The sequence below is a fragment of the Podarcis cretensis genome (assembly GCF_951804945.1).
Source record: "Podarcis cretensis genome assembly, chromosome: 16".
NCBI classification, from domain to species: domain Eukaryota; kingdom Metazoa; phylum Chordata; class Lepidosauria; order Squamata; family Lacertidae; genus Podarcis; species Podarcis cretensis.
The window spans coordinates 29,195,584-29,218,551 of record NC_137186.1 but is presented as its reverse complement, the minus strand read 5'-3'; the positions used below and the strand labels follow the sequence as shown (position 1 = coordinate 29,218,551).

The window sequence follows — 22,968 nt, the reverse complement described above, 5'->3', positions numbered from 1 at the left end:
TTTACAATATTTTCTGTGCTGTAAGCCACACAGATTGGCTGGAGAGACCCAGCCAGATGGGTGGGATATAAACAGTGCTTTTTTCTGTGGGGACACATACCCCTAAACATTTTGTGAATCTTTGTACTTTTGTCCGTTTACTGTATTTATTTTTCCTGATTTGAACTATAAAATGGTGGTTTTCTTGAGTCAAAATGAGAGTACCCCTAAACATTTTTTTTTAAGGAAAAAGACACTGGGTATAATTTTTTATTAATTATTATTATCATTATTACTGTAAGTAGGACTAGCATTAAAGGTAAAGGGTAAAGGGACCTGTCAGGGCTGCCCGAGGTCCCAGCTCACAAAGGACCAACGCCAGTCCGTTGTTATATACAAAAGTCTTTATTGAAATGCAGTTTCGATTTCAAAGCCGCGGCGTGCAGCCCTACGTCTTAAACCCTAGACCGCTGAAGCTCCGTCTGAATCTCCACCCCCCAGACACCAGTTTAAGACTCTAGCCTTGCTCTACCTCTCCTTTGCTCTTTCCTCCTCTGGGTCCGCCTGTCCGCTGGGGTCTTGCCCTTTCTAGACTCTTCTGACGCGGAGTCCCCTGAGTCTTCTCCCTCCCTCCGGCGGGCTTTAGGACCTGGTTCCCAATCCGGGTTACCTGCTGTGCCACGCGCCTGTGCATTTGAACTTGGCGCGCGCGCCCAGCCGGCAACCTTCCTCCTAACCGTTACACTGCTCCTGTCACTGCTTCCCCCTTCAGAGAGGCTAGCTGGACCTGACTTTCCCTCCGTTCCCTCACTCTGCGATGGAGGCGTGGCCAGCCCTGATTCATCTTCTCTCCCTGCTGGAGGAGAAGCTGGTCCTGATACATGGGATTCTTCCCCCCCCCCCACTACGCTCTGGTGGAGGAGCTGGTCCTGATCTCTCGCTGCTGCTTTGGGAGTCCCCGCTGGCCCCTTGCTTCTGGTGTGTCCCCCCTGGGACCCCCCTTGCCCTGGCCGTCGGCGCCCCCCTCTGGGAATCTTCTGATTCGCTGGAGAAGCTTATGGAATCTCTCGGGCCACTCTCATACTCCCCTACGCTGCCCTCAGATTCTTCCCCTTCGCTCTCCATTTCCTCTCTCCCCTGTGCCTCTGCTCCTGAGCCCCTGACAGGACCCCTGACCATTAGGTCCAGATGTGGACGACTCTGGGGTTGCGGCACTCATCTCGCTTTCCTGGCCAAGGGAGCCAGCATACAGCTTCAGGTTTAGCATGACCAAGTTGCTTTTGGCGAACCAGAGCAGCGCACGGAAATGCCGTTTACTTTCCCACCAGAGTGGTACCTACTTATCTACTTTGACGTGCTTTTGAACTGCTAGGTTGGCAGGAGCAGGGACCGAGCAACGGGAGCTCACCCCATTGCGGGGATTCGAACCACCAACCTTCTGATCGCCAAGTCCTCGGCTCTGTGGTTTAGCCCACAGCGCCACCCGCGTCCCTTCCAGGACTAGCATTAGCTGCAAGCCAATGACCTTGATCAATACTTATGAACTTCACATGGTCTTTTTATATATGCGTGTGCATGCATATGAAAAAAAAAATCAGATACACAAGAGTGTTTCTCCTGCCTATATTACGTTTCTGTGCTCCTGTCACCCTTCAGACCTTCCTACTTCCTAATCCTAAGCAAATATTCATGGAATGCTATGCAGTGGCTGGTCCTCAGAGACTGGTAGGGTAGAAGGCAGAGAGTCCAACAGTAGAGGGAGCCAGAGCCAGCGGCAGGCAGAGCCAAACTATTCTAGTTTTGTCCTACTGTTCCTCCCCCCTTGCTGAGTTGTACAAGCTTAACAAAGAGGGAGGGAAAGGAGGGTGATAGCCAGGAACACACACACACACCGGACTGGATATTGTAAGAAGGCAAGAGAGTAGAGGCTGGCAGAGAACAGATTGGGGATGGTGGGACAGGGGATAATTTGCCCAAATGGTCCAGACTCCACTGTATGACATTTCCAAACTTATCCTCCTCTTTTTTTTCTCTTCTTTTTTTTTTTTTAAAAAAATATGGAATATAGTTCATTTTGCAACAGGTTTATTGCTCCTACGTGTTTCAGTTGAAAGAGATCACAAGCAGTTACAAGCACAAAATTCCCACTGAAATGCTCCAGTAATGTGCAGCCGCTTGGCATTTATGAATGGTCAAAACCGTCGGTGGCAAGAAGCATCTGAGAGGAAAGGCAGCTTGATTTAAGGCTTCTTGTATTCAATCCTTTCCACCCTCACATCGTCTCCAATGAGCTGGTACACATAAGTCACAACTACGGTGGACTGGATATCCATCAGTACAAAGGAAGGAGTGATGTTTCTGGAAGTCACAAAATAATTTGTGTTAGAAATGATGCAGCAGTTCTCAAAAAAAAAAAAAAATTACCAGCACCAGCTAATGGATAATTAATAGAGGACATTGCAGATTTTCTTCAAAGTACATGGTCAGGTAGGGAATAATGCCCTAAAATTCTGCGTTCAGATATTCAGATGCAGAATTCTAGGGTTGCAGAATTTTCTGTATGCAGAATATTTGTTTTCTTTTATTTCATAAAAAAATTATACAATGCTTGATTGTAAAAAAACAAAACCCTCAAAGCAGTTTACAAAAAGATAAAACAATAAATCAATAAAAATTCACAACCATACTTTGAAGCATACAAAAGTTAAAATACTAAAACAGATGAAAATCACCTCAGGTTCCTAAACATCTCAGAAGAAATGTCTAAACATGAAGATTATAGGCAGGGTTATAGAATAGTGTCATACCTTGGAAGTCGAGCGCAATCCGTTCCGGAAATCCATTTGACTTCCAAAACGTTCAGAAACCAAAGCGCGGCTTCTGGATGGCTGCAGGAAGCTCTTACAGCTTAGCAGAAGTCACGGGTGCCCTGTCAGATGTTTGGCTTCCGAAAACCAGAACACTCACTTCCGGGTTTCGATTATTTGGGAGTTGATTCGTTCGGGAGCCAAGGCGTTCGAGATCCAAGGTACAACTGTACAGAGGTACCTTGGTTCCCGAACTCAATCCATTTTGGAAGGCTGTTCGACTTCCAAAACATTCGCAAAGCAAGGTACGGCTTCTGATTGGCTCTAGAAACAATGCCAACAGCTGAAACGGATGTTTGGCTTCCAAAAAAAGTTCACAAACTGGAACACTTGCTTACGGGTTTGCGGCATTCAGGAGCCGATCTGTTCAGGAACCAGGATACACTGTACATTTCACAAATGCACATGTTATGCTTTCCCTAATGCATTCCTCTGCCCTGAGCCCTAGCTCAAGGGTAGAGCATCTGCTTTGCATGCAGAAGGTCTTGGGTTCAATTCCTGGCATCTCTAGGTAAGACTGAGAGAGACACCTTGCCTGAAACCCTGGAAAGTCATCATCAGTCTTTATTACGGTCCAGAGACCCAACAAATCATTACAAAGCAATACACAATTCATACAGCCTACCTCCAGGTTAAACAAGCATTTTGTGCAGAATATAGGGATCATTTGTTCTTGCAACCACCGATAAAAACTTTGCCACTGCTAACGTTCTAGCATTTGTCCGGTCTTCCAGTAGGAACCTGACATAGTGAGCCTCTGATTTTCCAGGGAAAGGTACCAGCAAGGGTAGTATCAGTTCAGCCCTGGCCTGCTCATATTTTGCACAGTGAAACAAAATATGTTTTATGGAATCGACGTCTTGGGCACACGAGCAAAGTCTGTCCTGGTAGGGAACTCCTCTCAACCTGCCATCCAACACTGCAGAAGGGAAGACGTTTAGTCTGGCTTTGGTGAAAAGCCTTTGATAGTTTGGTACTGTCAGGTTTTTAATGTAAGATGTTAACTTAAAGACATGCCCATATTGTACTCCTACTGGCAGTGGACTACCGAAAGTTGCTGCCAGTCCGAGTAGGCATTACTGAGCTAGATGGATCAAAGGTCAGACCCCAGCTGAAAGATCTACCGTCTCACCTGTCCAAGGCATTGTAAGCTCCTGTGGCTGATCCTGGGTTGATGTATAACTTGTTTTCGTGTTCTAAAGCCTCGAATTTGTGTGTATGTCCTGAAATTAAGATGTCCACATCGAGCTGCCTGCGTAAAATGGCCAAGCTGTCCAGATCGCCCCAGGGAATAACTTGATGGCCATGGATCAAGCCGATTCTGAATGGCCCGACCAGGATTATTTTCTGCAGAGGGTAACTTGTTCCCTGAAGAAAGAAAAAGAAAAGGAGGAGGTGGTTAATTGTTAACCAATGCACAGGTCAGAATGAACAATACAAGGTCCGACCCCTTTGTTTTTAAATACGGTAAATACACACAGGTTCCTTCTAATGTATTTATGTCTGTGCTAAATCTTAAGAAAAGGCATATTGGGAAATAATTCATAATGAATTGGGGGGAAAGTTTAAAAGTACTCTTTAAAAAAAAACACCCCAAAAACAAAAACCCAGAGTCATTTCTGTTGGGCATAATTCAGACATAAATTCTCAGGTGTCAGGAAAGGTAATTTATGTATGCCACTACTGTGGCCCGTGTTTTGTTAGCCCCAAAATAGAAAACAAGTGAAGTCCCAACTAAAGAAGAATGGCAACTTAAACTGATGGAATATGCGCAGCTTGCGGACTTAACATATAGAATAAGAGAACAAGAAGAATATACGTTTAAAGAAGATTGGAAAACGTTTATTGAATATATGGGGGGGAATTGTGTATATTTTGAAAACATGGGCAGCATTAAGATAAATTCAAGAGTGTAAATAAGTTTTGATGGGTGTAATAATGGAATACAGAATGGTTTGGGTTTTGTAAAATATGCAGGGATTTATGATCTGCAAAATGTACCATGGAAAGAGAAGGAAAGTCATTGATATTAAGGTTACTTAATTGAATATTTTAAAATGTAAAACAGAAATTTAATATAATTTTTAGAAGGAAAGAAAAAGGCATCTTGCATCTCCAACCAGAGAAACTGTTGTCTCATCACCACTGAACACTACACTAACTTACTAGGATTGGGAAAGATTTTGTCCATTGTACCAAGGGTGGGGGGTGGCTGCCCGCACAGGTACATGGAGGAAGCAGTCTCTTCTCCCACCCCCAGGTATAATTCTCCAGGAGGGGGCTGCACATTATTATATAGGCCACCATACATTTAAACAGTCATGGCTTTCCCCAAAGAATTCTGGGAGCTTTAGTTTGTTCAGGGTGAGTTTTAGGAGACTCCCCTATTCCCCTTGCAATTCCCAAAGTGGTTTTTCCCAGGTAACTCTGAAAATTGTAGTTTGGGCAAAGGGGCGCTCCTTACAAGTCTCGACACCCTTAAACTACAGCTCCCAGGATTCTTTGGGAGAAACCATAACTGTTTAAAGGGGTATCACAGTGCTTTAAACATATGGTGGAAATGTGACTTTGTGCTGGTCCCGAGGGTTAACTGTGCGGTGAGGTCCGAGTCCAGTCCGAGGTCGAGGGTGGGGTATGGAGGCTGTCCGTCAAAGCTGAAGCGGTGTCCAAGCCAGGGAGTCGGGTGAGGTCAGGAACTCTGGCAGAAGAGCAGGACAGGGTGCAGGCAGGAACAGGCTACCAACAATGTTGCTCCCGCAACCTGGGATTGGGGCTGGCTGGCTTTTATCTGCCCCGAGGCATAGGGTGGCCCCGGTCCACAGGTGACTCGCCTCTTCTGGCCTGGAGGCGAGCACTCCTCCTGCGGGAACTTAGTTCCCTCCGCCTCTCTGCCCTGAGCCTCTGCAGCTCAGGAGAGGCTGGAGGGTTATCGGACCCAGTGGCAACCTCAGCTTCCCCTGACGGGGCTGAGAGTGGAGCACCTGCAGGCAATGGGTCCTCCATCACCTCAAGAGCCAGAGCAGACTCAGCTGGTGCCTGCATCTGAGGATCCAGCACAGGTGAGTACCTTTCAGGCTCAGGCCCCAGCCCCGGCTCAGCTAGTTTTGGAGGCGGGGACTCCTGTGCAGGCTGGGATTCCTCGGGTTCAGCATCCAAGTCTGAATCCCAGGCCATCACAGACTTAGGAGTAGCTCCCCATTTACATCTTCCCAGACTGGCAGCCAGTAACAAAGTTTTGAAGCTGTGCCCCTACCTCATCGAAGTCCCCTCTGACCACATGGACGTCCCCAGCCAATGTCCGCAGATAATCGTAGGTCTCCTTAGTACAGAGATTCCCTGTGCAGAGGATATGCTGGATCTTTCCAGGAACCAGGAGTTTCCGGAACTTGGCTGGGAGAGCGTTGCATCGGTGTGGAATGTGAAGGTCTCCAATCACCAGCACCAACTGTTTTGTTTTTTTCAAGCCCGGTGAGGGAAGAGTAGAAGCGAAAACGCCAGCAAAAAATGTTAGACTTTAGGCTTGTTCACACGTGAACCCAGGTACAAGCAGTCTCCACAGTGCTGGGGACAGTCATTGTAAGAATCTGATAACCTCAAGAGTTCGCTTGCTTTCCTCTTCCCTCCTCATTCCCACTTCCTCGTGTATCTATCTCACCTGATAGGGATCTTACGAAAGTGGCTCTGGGAGCCTTTTTCGGATGAAGAGCAGGTAAAAAGGCTTTAGTAAATAAACGGAAAAGGAAATTTATCATAAACTTCAAGATGGGCAAAAGTCTAGGTTCTCCCCCCACCTTTTAATGAAGGGACTATGTAACATTTCACAACATCACCCTCCACCCTAACGTTTCACAGAGATAGTGATCTGGTCCTAGTACAAACTATTTCTTGGAACAAAAACCAAAGAAATGGCAAAATCTGGGGCATTGTTCCATCAACGCTTTATCTTTCTAATCGCCCCAGTTCTGCAAACACGTATGCACTTACCAGGAAAGACTTGTGAGTTTATCTTGTGAGTTTATCACATGACAATGAAAGGAATGTGTGCAATCTTAACTGAGTCTAAGTCAACTATGTACTCAAGAAGGACTCTCTTAACTGGGATACTGTGTGTGTTCGTGGCACAGAGGCATGTCTCAATCAGCACCATGAGAGTTGACTCTCCAACGAGTGAGTTTAGGATTGCAGACTACCGCTCTGAATTTCAGAGGCCTGTGGTTTATTAGCAGCACCCCTTGAGGGACACAGAATTTCATAGATTTTCTCCCTTTCCCTGTATATGTGGCAGCCTCTAGGGCAGGGGAAAGGAACCTTTTGCAGCTCAAAGGACACATGCCTGGCTTGGGAGGAACCTCAAAGGAACTGCATTCTAATGCAACAGGTTTAAACTTTGGGGCACTGCTCCACTAACCTCAGCCTATCATCCCCTGCCTGTCTTTTGTTATAAGAATTCTAAGGTCTCAGATATAGAATAAATGTTCATAAATGTACAAGGCAAACACATACATAAGTATATAAACCACACAGGGTGGTTAAAAATCAATGATATTTTTTTAAAAAAAAAAACAATGGGGTTTTAAAAAATTTAAATCGGATTTTTTAAATATAAATTGGATTTTTAAAATAAAATGCTTTTGGAGGAAAAATCTTTCTAAAGATAGTTTTTGATTTAAGTTACATTATAGTCCAAAGGTTATTCACCAGGAAATAAGGATTTTTTAAAAGCTTTTCATGTGTGCTAAAACTCAGAGTCTAAGTTAAAAAAAAAAAATGTTTAACCACATCAGTTAACAAACATGGATACATATGCTATAATGTTACTGTTTTAGTTAAATAAATAGTTTAAATTGTTATTAAGGAAATGATTATTTTTCTCCTTCCAATAAAGTACAGCAGAAAAGTTGTCCAAATATAAACAATTGACTTATTAAACCTCACAATAATTTCATAATGATCTGTCTATGTATTTCTAATAGTATAGCCAAATAAGTAATTTTTGATATAACTGTAAAGACTACTCTGAAAATTTATTATTCCAAAAATGAAACCTTCATCTGGTTGTAAATATTAAGATTGTACTGGCTTGCGATCTGAAGAAAAACCAGAGTATAGATTATACTGGCAAGAATGAGTCTTTCTGTGGAATGTCTTCCCATCAGATGGCAAGGAGATAAAGAACTATCTGACTTTTAGAAGACATCTGAAGGCAGCCATGTTTAGGGAAGCAAGAATAAGTCCTTCTGTAAAAAAAATGATTTAAATCAAATCCACCCTGAAACCACGTGTCTGAAATTGTACAGGAGAACAATTTGACTCTTCCAAATTGACCTTAACTATTTCTCTGCAGGGAGGAAGGCAATGGGAAAAGCTTTCCAATTGTCTTTGGACTGTAGGGGCTTACACCTCCCTGCAAATACAGTCTGTCAAGTATCTGTTAAACTATCAATATGTGTAAGAGATTCAGGAACTAAAGTGCTTATCATCTCAAAGGAATGGCAGTGCTACATGGAAAATGCAATCAAGTAGTTGGAAAGCACCCCAAAAAGTGCCAAGTAGATAAATAGCAGGAATGTAAACAGCATTTTCGTGCACTGCTCTGGTTTCGCCAGAAGTGGCTTAGTCATGCTAGCCATATGACCCGGAAGCTGTCTGCGGACAAACGCCGGCTCCCTCGGCCAGTAAAGCGAGATGAGCGCCGTCGTCCGTGACTGGACTTAACTGTGAGAGGTCCTTAAGTTTGGTTTTTTTTAAAGGCATTATCAGGTATCCTGGCAGACAGGAGAGAAGCAACACTCTCAAATTTCTGCTAGAGAAATTTCTCCTTCTGTGATGTATGTATGGTGTTTGGGGGCATGGTCTTGGGCAACAGGGTGGGCAATTTCAAAAGTCTTTATAGGGGCTTGCGCACCATTGTTTGGGGTTCTCCTCCCTCCTGCGTGTGGTGAGTGGGGACCCTGTTGCAACAGTTTATTTTCCTTAATCAGGCCTAGTGGCCGCTTTGCTTTCAATGTACTCCAGTTGGCCTCTGCTTTCTCTCCCACCGATAGAGATCTCCTGAGGGACTCTATACGGGCTCTATATACTCCATAAGGGAATTAGAGGTATTTTTCTAATAACTCTTTACTTTCAACCACTCCAAGGGGTGGTTCTCCCTGCCACCTTTCCCCTCAGTCTCAGTATTGCCCTTGTACAACTCCGCAGGGAGGAAGATGGGGACTAAACAAGAATTAGTTGGCTCCTTCTGCCATTGACTCTGGCGCCCCCTACTGTTGGCCTCCAATGGGTGAGTGTGGCAGAAGTGGGTGTGGCCAAACACACCCCACTCTCCATACAGGCAAACCAAAGGCATGGTTGCCGTTCAAGGACACACCCCAGACAGATAGGTAATCACTAGAGGAGGACGCAGGGCAGGCAGGACCAGTGAGGGGCGTGGCCCAAGGACCACCTAAAGATGTCTAGGGGGCCACATCTGGCCCTCAGGCTGAAGGGCGAGGTCTACAGGTCATAGCTGTCAAGTGTCCCTTATTTGAAGGGACAGTCCCTTATTCCAGCGCCATGTCCCGCTGCTGTCCCTTATTGATGGATGTCCCTTAAATGTCCCTTAAATTTCAAAGGAAGCAGCTCCTCTCCCTCCCTTCCTGCCGGCCAGGGAGGAGGGAGGCTCCAACTGTTTTGCTTGGCTGTGTTGCTCACCCAATAAGAAGTCTAAGAACGACTGGGGGGTGGAGCTTGCATGCCTTGTGTGTGGCTAGTTAATGCAAGCTGAGGCGGTTTTTGAATGCTGGATGCCATTTTGTTGCACGTGCTGCTGCAAACTTTACAGTGCAAAGCCAGGCCGGGGAGCCATCTTAAGTTGAGGCTGCATAGGCCTTGTGGTGCATGTGATTCAGATTCTATTCAGTTGAACCTCTGGTTACAAAGTTGTTTGGACAGTGTTCTCGAAGCTACAGGTCCCTTATTTTGGCTGCTGGTCCCTTATTTTCAAGGCTGCTGGTCCCTTATTTTCAAATCTGTAAGTTGACAGCTATGCTACAGGTTATGGGACTCCAGCACCCATCAGTCCCAGCTCGCATGCCCAATGTTCTGGTGGGATCTAGAAGAACACATCCCTGATCTAAGGTATCGACCCAGAAACTGTGCATAATTTTCTCATTGCCTCTTTGCAAGTAGTAGAGCAGGAAGAGAAAACGGAGGCAGTCACTTCTGCAGCTAGCTGGGACTCTGGTATTATCTGAGAATAATAACACACGTTACAACCTCGAATTCCTTCTCCATAATCTAAGCCTTCTCCTGCTTGACTTTAGAGCCTGTTTTGAATGCGACACAGGAGGAAGAGGAAACAAGTCTCTGGGCATGTGCAGAGTATACATGCACACACCCCTATAGCTACAGCCTGCTCGCAACTTCAGCCCATCAATGCATTTGGAAGTGAGGCTTCCAGATCAAGAAGTCCATTTTTTATAGACCCTTAAGCATCACTTTAAATGCTCTGTGTTAAGGTAAGTATGCAGATGATTTCTTCTGTAGGAGAGAGATTCTCTCTGAACTCCAAGGTATTATTTAGGAAGAGCTAAACTTTGGCACTGGGAAAGGTTTTCCCAGCCAGAGCCCTGGAACCTCCTCTGGCCTCAGAATAAGAGCTCTCGCTAGAATCCTGGCACAGCTGTGAATACGAAAACCACCCTTCCCTCCTTAAGGAAAAGGGGGCCCTTAATCAGCAGCATCCCTCCAACCCTATGCAAAAGTCCCCCTTAGTCCCTGCCCCTTGCTCACCATCTTGTAAGACTTCTACCTCCTTCCTGGTATTCCAGCAGACAGCAAAGCAAACACACTGAATCACAAATGAAAGCTGTCCCCAGCAGCTGCCAAATTAGTAGGTTTGTAGAGCTCCTGACACATGTGCAGTGCAAGCCCTGAAGCTACTGCCCTCGCCCTTACTGCCCTTTTGCATTCATCTCCCTTTTTAAAAAGACTTCTGAGCTGGGGGTCCTGGTCCTGAAGGTTATTTGATACAGGGCTTCATTTAAAGGAGCAGCCAGGTTTTGCTGGGGCTGAGATCCAGAACCTGCTTTAAATATTAAGGTGGGTATGGGGAACATTTGGCCCTTGGGATGTTTGCCGAACTACAACTCCCATCAGGCCCAGCAAGCATAGGCAATGGGCAGGGATGATGGGAGTTGTAGTTCAGCAATGTCCAGAGGGCCACAGATTCCCCACACCCACTTTAATATTTAAAGGAGGTTCTGCATCCCAACAATTTCTGGGTATTCCTAAAAAAAAAGCTCAACGACGTTTCCTTTTTGAAATATGGCAACCCTACGTAGATATTACTCCCACTTTGCAGTGGGAATAGACAAATCTGTCAGTCTCACTTTCTCATTTTTCCATTTTTCCCTTCAATTCTCTACAATTCCACATTGTTCTGACTTTTTAAAAATTCCCTTTGAAAATTCATCCGTGAACTTCTCTGTTTGCACTTTCCCTAATATGCAAATATATATATATATTTGCATTTCCCCACACATAATGCAATGCTAATGTGTTTGCGAATATATGCCATTTTAAAAATGCACACTTTGCCCTAGCAAATGCATTTTCTTGCAGTTATACTCAGCTGGAGAACTGCATTGTGAAATTTAGAGAGCAGCAAATTTCAAAGGAAGGCCGTGTCACAGTTCATGTTTTGTTTTTGGGAAGAGCAAATTGGGTAGGTCTGCCCTTAAGTGTGAGCTGAATTCAACCCCAGAGTCATTCATGACTGGACTTAATTGTCAGGGGTCCCTTTACCTTTACCTTTAACCAGATGACTGGATAGTTCAGTTGATTAGAGGGTGCTGCTGTTAAGATTGCAAGTTTGATCTGCACATTCCTGCATTATAGGGTGTTGAGCTAGGTGATCCTCGGGATCCTTTCCAATGCTACATTTCCATGATTCCATGCTTCTATGACCGTGGGGAGCCAGTAATCTGGACTTGAGTGCAGCAGTAACTCTAGATAAAAGCTAAAGGGACCCCTGACCATTAGATCCAGTTGTGGCCGACTCTGGGGTGGCGGCGCTCATCTCGCTTTACTGGCCGAGGGAGCCGGCGTACAGCTTCCGGGTCATGTGGCCAGCATGACTAAGCCGCTTCTGGCGAACCAGAGCAGCGCATGGAAACGCTGTTTCCCTTCCCGCCGGGGCAGTACCTATTTATCTACTTGCACTTTGACGTATTTTCAAACTGCAAGGTTGGCAGGAGCAGGGACTGAGCAACGGGAGCTCACCCCATTGCAGGGATTCGAACCGCCGACCTTCTGATCAGAAAGCCCTAGGCTCTGTGGTTTAACCCACAGCGCCAACCGTGTCCCAGTAACTCTAGATAGCTTCTGCTAAAAGGGTTTTTGCCTCACTTCCCCATCTGAATGACCAGCGGTGCAAGACACCCCTGGATGCAGCATACAGCAGTAATACGTAGCTTCGTCTTCTGCCTGGGCTCCTGTGATGGTCAGGGACATTGCGTTTCCTGACTTGGACCCAGAGAAACGGGCTGGGATGCCGGACGGCCTGGTGCTGGTTTGGTAAAGTATCAGGCGTGGAACCTGCCCTTCTTTCTGCTGGAACCACTGCGGGTAGAAGGCATCCGTGATCGTCCCGCTACTGTGTCTGCAAGACAAGGTGATGGTCCCAACTTGAGGCACAGTCTCTGAGGGCTTCAAGGGCTGCAGCTGCTGGGCACTGGAACCTGGAAGGGAACAAGGAAGGGGAGAACTTAGTAAACGGTGACACCAAACATTTGCAAGCATTGCATTAGTGGAAGGAAGGGAAACTTCAGGACTGGGGGATGAAGGTGGACCTCAATGCCTCTTGGGGCTTTTCCCAAGCCAGTCCTCCTCCCCTTCTACCTCGAATACTTTTGCTTGGCTAGCTTGTGCTCTAGGAAGTTTCCTCTCACTTCACTGGATGGAGAGGGAACCTCTGGACTTTGCTGTACAAAGCATTCAGAGTTCACATCCACTTATACCTCTGGCTTAACCTACCACAGCCATGTGGCCCCTGAAAGGTCCTTCAGAAGGCAATGTGGCCCTGAAGCTGAAAAATGTGCCCCACCCATGCATTAGACAACTCAAGGTTACTATGGGGGGGTCTCACTTCCGTGCATCAATGTCGTGTCCCTCACCTATAGACTCAAGGATGAAAAGGAGAAGAATTGTTCGAAGCATCTTAGGGGGAAGCAGAGATTCTTCCTGAAGCAAAATAGATTCTGATTGGCACTCTCTCAGAACTCTCTTAAACCCACAGACGAGAAGGGAGCTTCCTCTTCATGCAAATTTCCTGCCCTTTAACTAATGTCCCTGGATTAGTGGGAGGGGGGTTTGTTTAAATTTGTTAAGCTAAACTAATCGGAAATAGCTTCCAGATATTTAATGGGCTTAGGATTCTGTTTATGTTAACTGATAAAATAATGTGTTTAGTATTATAAGGAGGAGATTTAAAGATGTTAATGTTCAATTAAAAGTGTATAAAAATTGGGTTTTGGATTTGCAATGAAATTCAACTAAGGGGAAACGAGGAAGTCGCTTTACAAAGTTAATAACTGTTATTTTCAATAAGGTTATGATTTATGTTTGTTATGTTTCTTCGTTTTAGGTTTTTGTTTGTCGTTAGTATTGTAAAAACCAATAATTTTTTTGAAGGAAAAAAAATTAACTAATGTCCCTGGAACATAGCAGGGTAACATAGCTACCAGCGGAAAAGCAAACTTGCACCCACTTTCCTGGGCGTCAACAAACTCATTCATTCCGATTGGTTTGCAGGAAAGTTAGGTTATTATTTCCCCCCAATTATATTTTAGTAAATTTCAACATTTTTAACATTTACAAACATTTGTCTTTTCTCTTTTATCAACTTCCCACCCCGTTTTCCAAGGAGTTGTGGTTTCTCCCCTTCTGTCTTTTAAATCGTAACCACAGTATTATAATCTAATTAATTCTGTTGCTCTTAGCTCAAATCCTGCTCTCGGGTTCATCATACTATAATATTTATTTAAGTACTTCGGAAAAGGCACCCATTCTTCCATAAAACATTCATCATTAGATTCTCTTAATCTTGCTGTTAATTTTGCCAGTCCTGCATAGCTTCCTGATTTGGAGGTTAGGTGATTTAGCAAGCGTTATGCAGTACACTTCCCCATCAATTCCTTATCAAAAAGTCCAGTCTTGTGGGATAATAATAATAATAATAATAATAATAATAATAATTTATTTGTCCAGTCTTGTGGGTGAAATGGGATATTATTGAGGCATCTAATCATAAGCTTGCATTTTTATTAAAGCTTATATGTTTAATCAGGGCTTGTATTTTAAGGATGAGCTTAAAAATGTTCTGTTTCATGCCAGGCAGAAGACCAGTTGCCTAAAAACCTTGGCAAGATGTTTTACTCCTAGACAAGGGGCCCCCCTGATTTATAGCAGAAAACAATTCTCAAAGTCGTAAAAAGGGAATTACAGGCTGACAGCCAAGGTTACACTGACCCTACAAATTAAGGGTGGATAAATAGTAAAATGAGCCATATCTTCTTCCTAAGGTTAAGAAGGTCAAGAGCAGTGAAAAAGCATCTAGCTGGCAGAAAGAGAGCATTTTTTGGAAGACTTTTCTAAAGCTGTTTCTTTCTTAAACTAAGATCCTTTTAAGATTTCTTTTCCTTTTAAAAGGTTGTTTATGTATTAAATATATTAGTTTAAATATAATTATGCAAAGGATTTAAGAAATGCTAGATTCTTATTTCATATAGTTGTAAGAGTTGTAACTATCCTGAAATTAAGTCAGCCACCAGCCAAGCCCCTTGCCAGACAGAAGACGCCAATCGAGCACTCCTGATATATGGTTGTCAGGCCTTTTGTTTAGAAACCTTCAAATGAAGGAGATCTCTCAATGTTGATGTGAACTCAATCCTTGACATATGCATAAGATAAAAATTCAAGATTAATTATCTGTTTTGGAAGGCAATAGGGCAAGGAGGGCAAGAGGTGAGCTGGTAATTAAGATTCCTTGTTGAGACACATGTAAGATATATTACTACTTATTTGTCATTTATAGATAGAAGAATATATAGCTTTTTATTTTCCATAAAAGGCAAGAGGAAATGGGTGTATCTTTTGTGATTGGTTCTAGCAAACAGCCAATAGGAATTTTAACCAGGCTGATTGGACAGAGGCAGCCACAGGAGGAGCAAGGGGGCTGGATTAAGGAAATATAAGTGCTGGCCAGAATGGCAAGAGGCCAGGCCAGAGCTTGGTAACCATATACCACTGTGCCTCATATTTATTTGTCTGACAAATAAATTACTATTTTAATTTCTCTATTGCTGCATTGAATATTTCATTCCAGCTAAGCGTTAACCACAAGCAGGGTGCTACATTATTTTATTTATTTATTTATTTATTTATTTATTTATTTATTTATACCCCGCCCATCTGGCTGAGTTTCTCCAGCCTCTCTGGGCGGCTCCCAATCAAGTGTTAAAAACAGTACAGCGTTAAATATTAAAAACTTCCCTGAACAGGGCTGCCTTCAGATGTCTTCTAAAGATAGGATAGCTGCTTATTTCCTTCACATCTGAAGGGAGGGAGTTTCACAGGGTGGGCGCCACTACCGAGAAGGCCCTCTGCCTGGTTCCCTGTAACCTCACTTCTCACAATGAGGGAACTGCCAGAAGGCCCTCGGTGCTGGATCTCAGTGTCCGGGCTGAACGATGGGGGTGGAGACGCTCCTTCAGGTATACAGGAGAAGACCAGCCAATCCATTATAATCGCACAACCTGAATTTTCCCAGCATGTGATTTCATCCCACCCCCCAAAACAATGAGTAGGCATGTGCAAGACCTGAGTTGGATCACCAGCTGATGGGGCTCATTTGACAGCAAAACGTAGGGCAAGCGTATGTGTTTGTGTTTTCTAGTGTGTCTTTAATCTGAATTACAAGGACCTCCTTGACTTTTAAAACAATTCCATCACAGAAAAGCTTTTGAGGAGTAAATGCATACAATAGAAAAGGATGGCAATGAACTATCCTGCAATTTGCAGGAAAATGCAGAAGTGGGGCGGTTCTAGGCAAGACCGTGTTACAGCACAGATAGTTGAGTGGAACAGCTGTGTCTGATGTAGCCTAAGCAAATGTGTATGGGACAACATTGCCACCTACTGGCTACATGATGCCACTGCCACTACATTTATTATTATTATTACAGTGGTACCTCGGGTTAAGTACTTAATTCGTTCCGGAGGTTCGTTCTTAACCTGAAACTGTTCTTAACCTGAAGCACCACTTTAGCTAATGGTGCCTCCTGCTGCCACCGCAGCACCGGAGCACGATTTCTGTTCTCATCCTGAAGTAAAGTTCTTAACCCGAGGTACTATTTCTGGGTTAGCAGAGTCGGTAACCTGAAGCGTCTGTAATCTGAAGCGTCTGTAACCCGAGGTACCACTGCATTTATTGTTTAGTAGTTTAGTCGTGTCCAGCTCTTCGTGACCCCATGGACCAGAGCACGCCAGGCACTCCTATCTCCCACTGCCTCTTGCTGTTTGGTCAAATTATTATTATAATTAATTATTATTAATAATTTGATCTATTATTATTATTATTATTATTATTATTATTATTATTATTTATACCCCGCCCATCCGGATAGGTTTCCTCAGCCACTCTGAGCAGCTTACAGCATATGTAAAACATTGAAAAACATCAAACATTAAAAACTTTCCAATATTTATGTATGTATGTATTTATTTCTATTTATTTATTTACTTGCTTGCTTACTTACTTACTTGTTCATTCATTGATTTATTGCCATGCCTTCAAGATTTCTACAGCAGCAGAGGCTTAAGAAATGTCACACGTTTGCGTGTCGGAGTAGATTTTTTGGTATTTGGTTATGGGGAAACCACAAGACGGGGGCCTGAAAAAGTTCAAGATGTGCTATGTTAAAAGGGAAACCACACTGTATCTGCACAGGATATCACGCTACAGATGTTCAGGACAAATATACAGGTGTAGAAGGGGTGGCCCAAGGGATTTCAGAACCGAGAGTGCAGTGAAATATAGATGGGCCACCTAGCTAGCCATGCGCACAGAGGTATGTGCATGTGAATCGCCAACTACAGCGCTGGGGACAAAAAGTTCTAATTTTGTGCCATGATTTCAAAGTGGCCACCTGGTGTGGCATCAGTGCACCAAGGAACAAAATATGACATTGAGCAGGGGTCAGCAAACTTTTTCAGCAGGGGGCCAGTCCACTGTCCCTCAGACCTTGTGGGGGGCCGGAGTATATTTTTTTTTGGGGGGGGGGGGAATGAACGAATTCCTATGCCCCAGAAATAACCCAGAGATGCATTTTAAATAAAAGGACACATTCTACTCATGTAAAAACACGCTGATTCCCAGACCGTCTACGGGCCGGATTTAGAAGGCAATTGGGCCGGATTCGGCCCCCAGGCCTTGGTTTGCCTACCCATGACACTGAGCAATGCAAAAAGAGAAGTGCAGAAGCTTTTGGTGTTCTGAGTAAGTAGTTAGCAGTGGTTGGTTGGTTGGTTTGTTTGTTTGTTTGTTTGTTTGTTTGTTTGTTTGTTTTAGCTGGAGAGCGGTTTTGGCACATCTCCAGGGGGAGACATTGTGGGCTGGCACTCCCCACGCCTGGTTCTTCCCATTACGTACTTCTGAGAAGAGGGACGCGGGTGGCGCTGTAGGTTAAACCACAGAGCCTAGGACTTGCCAATCAGAAGGTCGGCAGTTCGAATCCCCGCAGCAGGGTGAGCTCCCGTTGCTCGCTCCCTGCTCCTGCCAACCTAGCAGTTTGAAAGCACATCAAGTGCAAGTAGATAAATAGGTACCACTCTGGCGGGAAGGTAAACGGCATTTCAGTGCGCTGCTCTGATTCGCCAGAAGCGGATTAGTCATGCTGGCCACATGACCCAGAAGCTGTACACCAGCTCCCTTTGCCAATAAAGCGAGATGAGCGCCGCAACCCTAGAGTCGGCCATGACTGGTCCTAATGGTCAGGGGTCCCTTTACCTTTATTTCTGAGAAGTTCAAAATGAACATTTCAAGTCAAAACAGAAGCTGCCCTGTGTATACATGTCTACACTTTTATTTATATCTCTGAGTCTACCTAGCTCCTAGCCACTCCTAGCCATGATTGGTCAAGCTATGGGGCAGGGACAATTCATATTTCTTTTTCTTCAATCCTTCACCCATGTAGCAGCAATGGCAGACCCCCCAACATTTCTCCAATGAAAATAGGGACGTCCCATTCTATCATGATAATTTTTACTATTTATAACCTACACATCTTACTGGGTTGTCCCAGCTACTCTGGGCAGCTTCCCACATACATAAAAACAGTAAAACATTATGACACACAAACTACGTGACAAGGATAACTGGGATTTTAAAGATGAATGAGAACCTTTTACAAAATATTTGAAGAAGCAACAAAATGAACTGGACTCTTTGGCAGGTTTTGAATAAACATTCACAAACTCTTTATTGTAATATATAGATAGATAATTTTAGGATCTTTATAATTTTACAACATGCAGACAGAAAGATGTGTTGAGAAACCAGAGAAAGGTACAATCAGATTACAAGGAAAAAACACAAAGCTTTTCATAAGCTGCGGTGGGAGGGTGGGAACACCTTTAAAATATTTCCCATTCCTGCAATTGTAAGTCAGCAAGCCTTAATCGAAAGTGCAAAATCCATTCTCGGGAAGTTTATCTCCCATTCCTGTGTACGGTTGTATCGCAAACATGGTAGGCTGTTCAGTGGTGTCGTACGACAAGCAATAATACACAGCTTCATCTTCTGCTTGGAGGTTGGAGATGGTTAAGGTGGCAGAATTGGATGTCTCGTCAAAGGAACCGGAGAATCGCTCTGGGATTCCGGAGGATCTGCTGCTGAAGCCAAATATCAGTGGCTTGGGGGAACTGCCAGGCTTCTGCTGATACCAGGAGACAGCATAGCTCGCAATGTTTCCACTGCTCCTAGTGCAAGAGATGTTGATGGTTTCTCCAGGGGATGCTGATAAGAGCAGTGGCTGAGTCAACACGAACTGGGCCAAACCCCCTGAAAGAAAGCATAGGCACCATGAAGGTTTTCACTTCAAGCTAAGACAAAGGGGTAGAAAGCCAAGGGGGACGAAGAAGGCCTTGATCAGGGTTTCCCAAACTTGGCTCTCCAGCAGTTTTTGGACTACAGTTCCCATCATCCCTGACCACTGGTCCTGAAAGCTAGGGATGATGGGAGTTGTTATGCACTGAGTTGAATAGGATCCAAAAGACAGCAGTCTGATTGGTCCTAGAACAATAGGATCCAAAATGCAGCAGTGTGATTGGTCCTAGAACAGTAGGATTCAGAATGCAGCAGTCTGATTGGTCCTAGAACAATGCAGCAGTATGATTGGTCCGCAGGAGCCACCCAATCCAGCTCCAGGTGGAAGTGAATCCCCACCTGATTGGCCCACGGGAGAATCCTGGAATTAGCCAATCACGTGCGGCCCATTGTGTAAATAATGTATACAAAGCAGATATTTTGGAGGAACCTTCATTCCTCACTACTATGAGCTGAATAAAGAGCATGAAATCCACACTCGACTTGGAGTATATTTCAGGAGTTGTAGTCCAAAAACAGCTGGAGACCCATGTGTGGGAAACACTGGTCTAGATAATGGATGGGGAACCTTGTGCCCTCTAGATCAGCCTTTCTCAACCTTGGGTCTCCTGATGTTGTTGAACTACAACTCCCATCACCCCTAGCTAGCAAGGCCAGAGCTCTGGAATGATGGGAGTTGTAGTCCAACAACATCTGGGGACCCACAGGTTGAGAACCGCTGCTCTAACATACAGTGAGCATAACATACAACAATACAAACAACCAAATAAAAGACTCCCTTTATCCTGTATCTGGCCTCCTTATTTACTCCTTATAAACTGTTTCCTTTATGAATAGTTATTAAGATTTTTCTAATTATAACTTAAATATCCACAAAGGCTCCTGCAGACATGAATCGAAACAAGTCCAGGTATGTATTTTAGGGCACTGTTTTGTGAATTATTTTCTGCATTTCCCCCATACTTTTTGAAACTCTTGTCTAGTGTGATCTCTAATTGCCTCTGTTAATCTAGCCAGTTCAATATACTCTAACAGTTTGTCTTGCCATTCCTTTGTTGTTGGCACAGTTTCTTTTTTCCATTTTTTAGCAATTAGGATCCTTGCCGCTCCTGTGGCATAGAGGAATATATTCTAGGGGGAATTCTAGTCCAAAAGTAACCAGAGACCCAATTTTGGGAAACACTGGCTTAGGGGAAGAGCCTACTCCCTGGGAGAAAGAATATATATACAGAAAAAGATTACATTAGGAAATCAGTTTCCTTTACCTGTGCAGTGACTGAAGAGGATCAGAAGGAAAAAAGCCCAGGCCATGATTGGGAAATGGTGAGAAAACTGGCTTCTTGAGATAAAGGCTTCTCTGAAAACAAAGTTCTCCTCTTCGTACTTAAGACAGCAAAGAGGAAAATTCAAATGCATGCAAACAGGCTTCCTATTCTTCGGCTGTTGTTTAAGCATCATTGCTCACTTGTGGGCTTAAACCAAGAGCTTTCCTGATTTCATCTCAGAGAGAATATTCACAACTTTTTGTTCTTCTAATTGCTCGTTGGTTTTTAATGAAACTTTTTCATGCATGGTAAAAGGTAACGGGACCCCTGACCATTAGGTCCAGTCATGACCGACTCTGGGGTTGCGGCACTCATCTCGCTTTATTGTCCGAGGGAGCCAGCGTACAGCTTCTGGGTCATGTGGCCAGCATGACAAAGCCGCTTCTGGCGAACCAGAGCAGCGCACAGAAACGCTGTTTACCTTCCCGCCAGAGCGGTACCTATTTATCTACTTGCACTTTGATGTGCTTTCGAACTGCTAGGTTGGCAGGAGCAGGGACCGAGCAATGGGAGCTCACCCCGTCGCGGGGATTCAAACTGCCGACCTTCTGACTGGCAAGTCCTAGGCTCTGTGGTTTAAGCCACAGCACCATCCGCGTCCCATGGAGTGGTGGGGACAAAGGCAAAAACATTTATAAAAGTATGCTATCCTCTTGCAAAGGATGGTGTAGAAGGGGGAGGAGTTGCAGTGGACCACATGGTCACCCACTCCTCACCGGGGGCGGGGGACTTTGTCCCCCATTGCCTGGGGGGTCCTGGTCACGTCAGAGCCCAGCCAGCCAGTCTGCTGGCTGGGGGGTCATGGCTGGGGCAGTTTAAACCGAGGAGTGAGTCAGAGGACGTCCTCTTTGGCTCGCATCCTCAATCACCCTCCCTCCCTCCCTATTCTGCAGGTTAGGCAATGGCCTTGCTATGGACTTCGGTTGGTCGCCTTGATTGTCTAAGGGTCCTGGTAGGAATTTTTCCACTTGGCAAATTGGCACTGACCACTTGGTTTTTGCCTACCTCGTAGCAATCATCACAACTTTGTTAGGGTTGCGGTTAGGCATTGTTTGACCTTGCGTGGGGGAGGGGAGGTGTGGCCATCACCTGCCCCTCCGTGCTTAAGAGTATTCCGTTAAAGGAATCCGGGGGTGTTGATCTTGTCTGAAGCCCGGCTGGGGGCTAGGGCCTTGACACGACCCCATGGGAAAACCAGGGGGAGCTTGAGTTGGTTCGCATTGACAGGGTTCCCCCTACCCATGGCTTACCCTTACTGGACTTCCTGCACAACGGGCAGGAGTCAGATATAGTCGGGTTCAGTCAATGCCTAAGCCAATACCGCTCACATTCTGTAATTCAATAAAGTTGTGGCCAAAATTTGCCCAGTAACCTAAACCTAATATCTGTGTCCTGGTGTGAGTTATTTCCCAACGAGGGGGTGACTGTGGGGTCTCGACACGCAACAATAATAATAATAAACACTCTTCAAAAGCAGTGCAGAACAACCATCAAATCACTAGTCATTCAGGAAGGCATTAGACAGCTGCACAGCCTTGTATTCAGAGTTGCCTGCTGGTGCCCTGCGAGACAGCAAGAGGTTTTTGTCTCAGTTCCCCATAGAGATGGATCACAGTGGTACGCGCGTGGCCTGTTGTCCCATGTACTGCAGTAATAATTGGCCTCGTCTTCGGCTTGAACTCCGGTGATCACTAGATTCCAGAGGTTCTTGGAGGAATCAGGGGAGACACTGAATCTCTCTGGGACCCCAGAGACCCTGCCCTGGTCACTACTGGTGTAATAATGATAGAGAAAGCGTGGGGTACCCGTTTTCTGCTGATACCATCTCACCCTCTCACTGCTAATTTTAAAATCGCTGCTCACAGCACATGGGAGCTTCACTGTTGATCCCAGGGATACAGACATCGAGGCTGGTTGAGTCACGACAATAACCTGAGACTCTGAACCTGCAAGAAAATAATGGGGAATGTTACTGACCACTGGAAATGGACTCATCAGTCACTTTTATTTCTGCCTTTCTTTTCTTAAATTCAGATCTCCACATTTCCACAGCAATTTCGTATTTAAGAAAAGATATTGTGAAAACAATTAGCTGTTGTGTTGTATATATATAATATCTTTGCAAAAATTCAATTCACCACCATTTTAATTTCTCTCGATATGAACATTTTTGTACATGGTTTTGTCATACAGACAAATACATGATGCATTTTTCCATGTTATTTTTGTCAATATTTTGATATACAGTTCTCCCAAATATATGCAGCTTGGTACATGTGTTCTTTGGCTGCAGAACTGCGTTGCACAAATCAGAGAAGCGTGCCTTTCAAAGGATAGCTGTCTGTCAGTTTGAGAAGTGTCCGTTAGGTAGTTCATCATTATAAAACAAACAAAACTGAATTTCTCTCCTTTTCCTACCTGACCACCTGAGTGAGAACTGATACAACTCTTCTCTGTCTCACTGAAGTAACCTCACCTGAGAGAAGTGTCTCCAGGAACAAAACCACAGGAACCCAGAACATTGCATCAAGGAAACCCATGACTTGCTTCTCATCCTGCTATCTTAACACCTCTTCTCTTATATCTCTCACTTGAAGGCAAATTCCTGAAGCTGTATGCAAATATCTCTAGCTGCTTTTGGCTTTCCCTGTCA

At 44.6% G+C, this 22,968-nt stretch overlaps 1 protein-coding gene across 1 annotated transcript; it reads right to left on the bottom strand.

The window, feature by feature from the left end:
- Nucleotides 1-2,047: 2,047 nt before the first annotated feature.
- On the bottom strand, nucleotides 2,048-10,693 carry LOC307205015 (vacuolar protein sorting-associated protein 29-like). Its single transcript, XM_079957285.1, has 4 exons — nucleotides 10,617-10,693; nucleotides 6,100-6,291; nucleotides 3,979-4,214; nucleotides 2,048-2,337 (listed from the first exon to the last, which is right to left on the bottom strand). Exons 1-4 carry the CDS (start codon nucleotides 10,617-10,619, stop codon nucleotides 2,220-2,222), a joined length of 549 nt encoding a protein of 182 aa, XP_079813411.1. The 5' UTR covers nucleotides 10,620-10,693; the 3' UTR covers nucleotides 2,048-2,219.
- Between the last annotated feature and the right edge of the window lie 12,275 nt (nucleotides 10,694-22,968).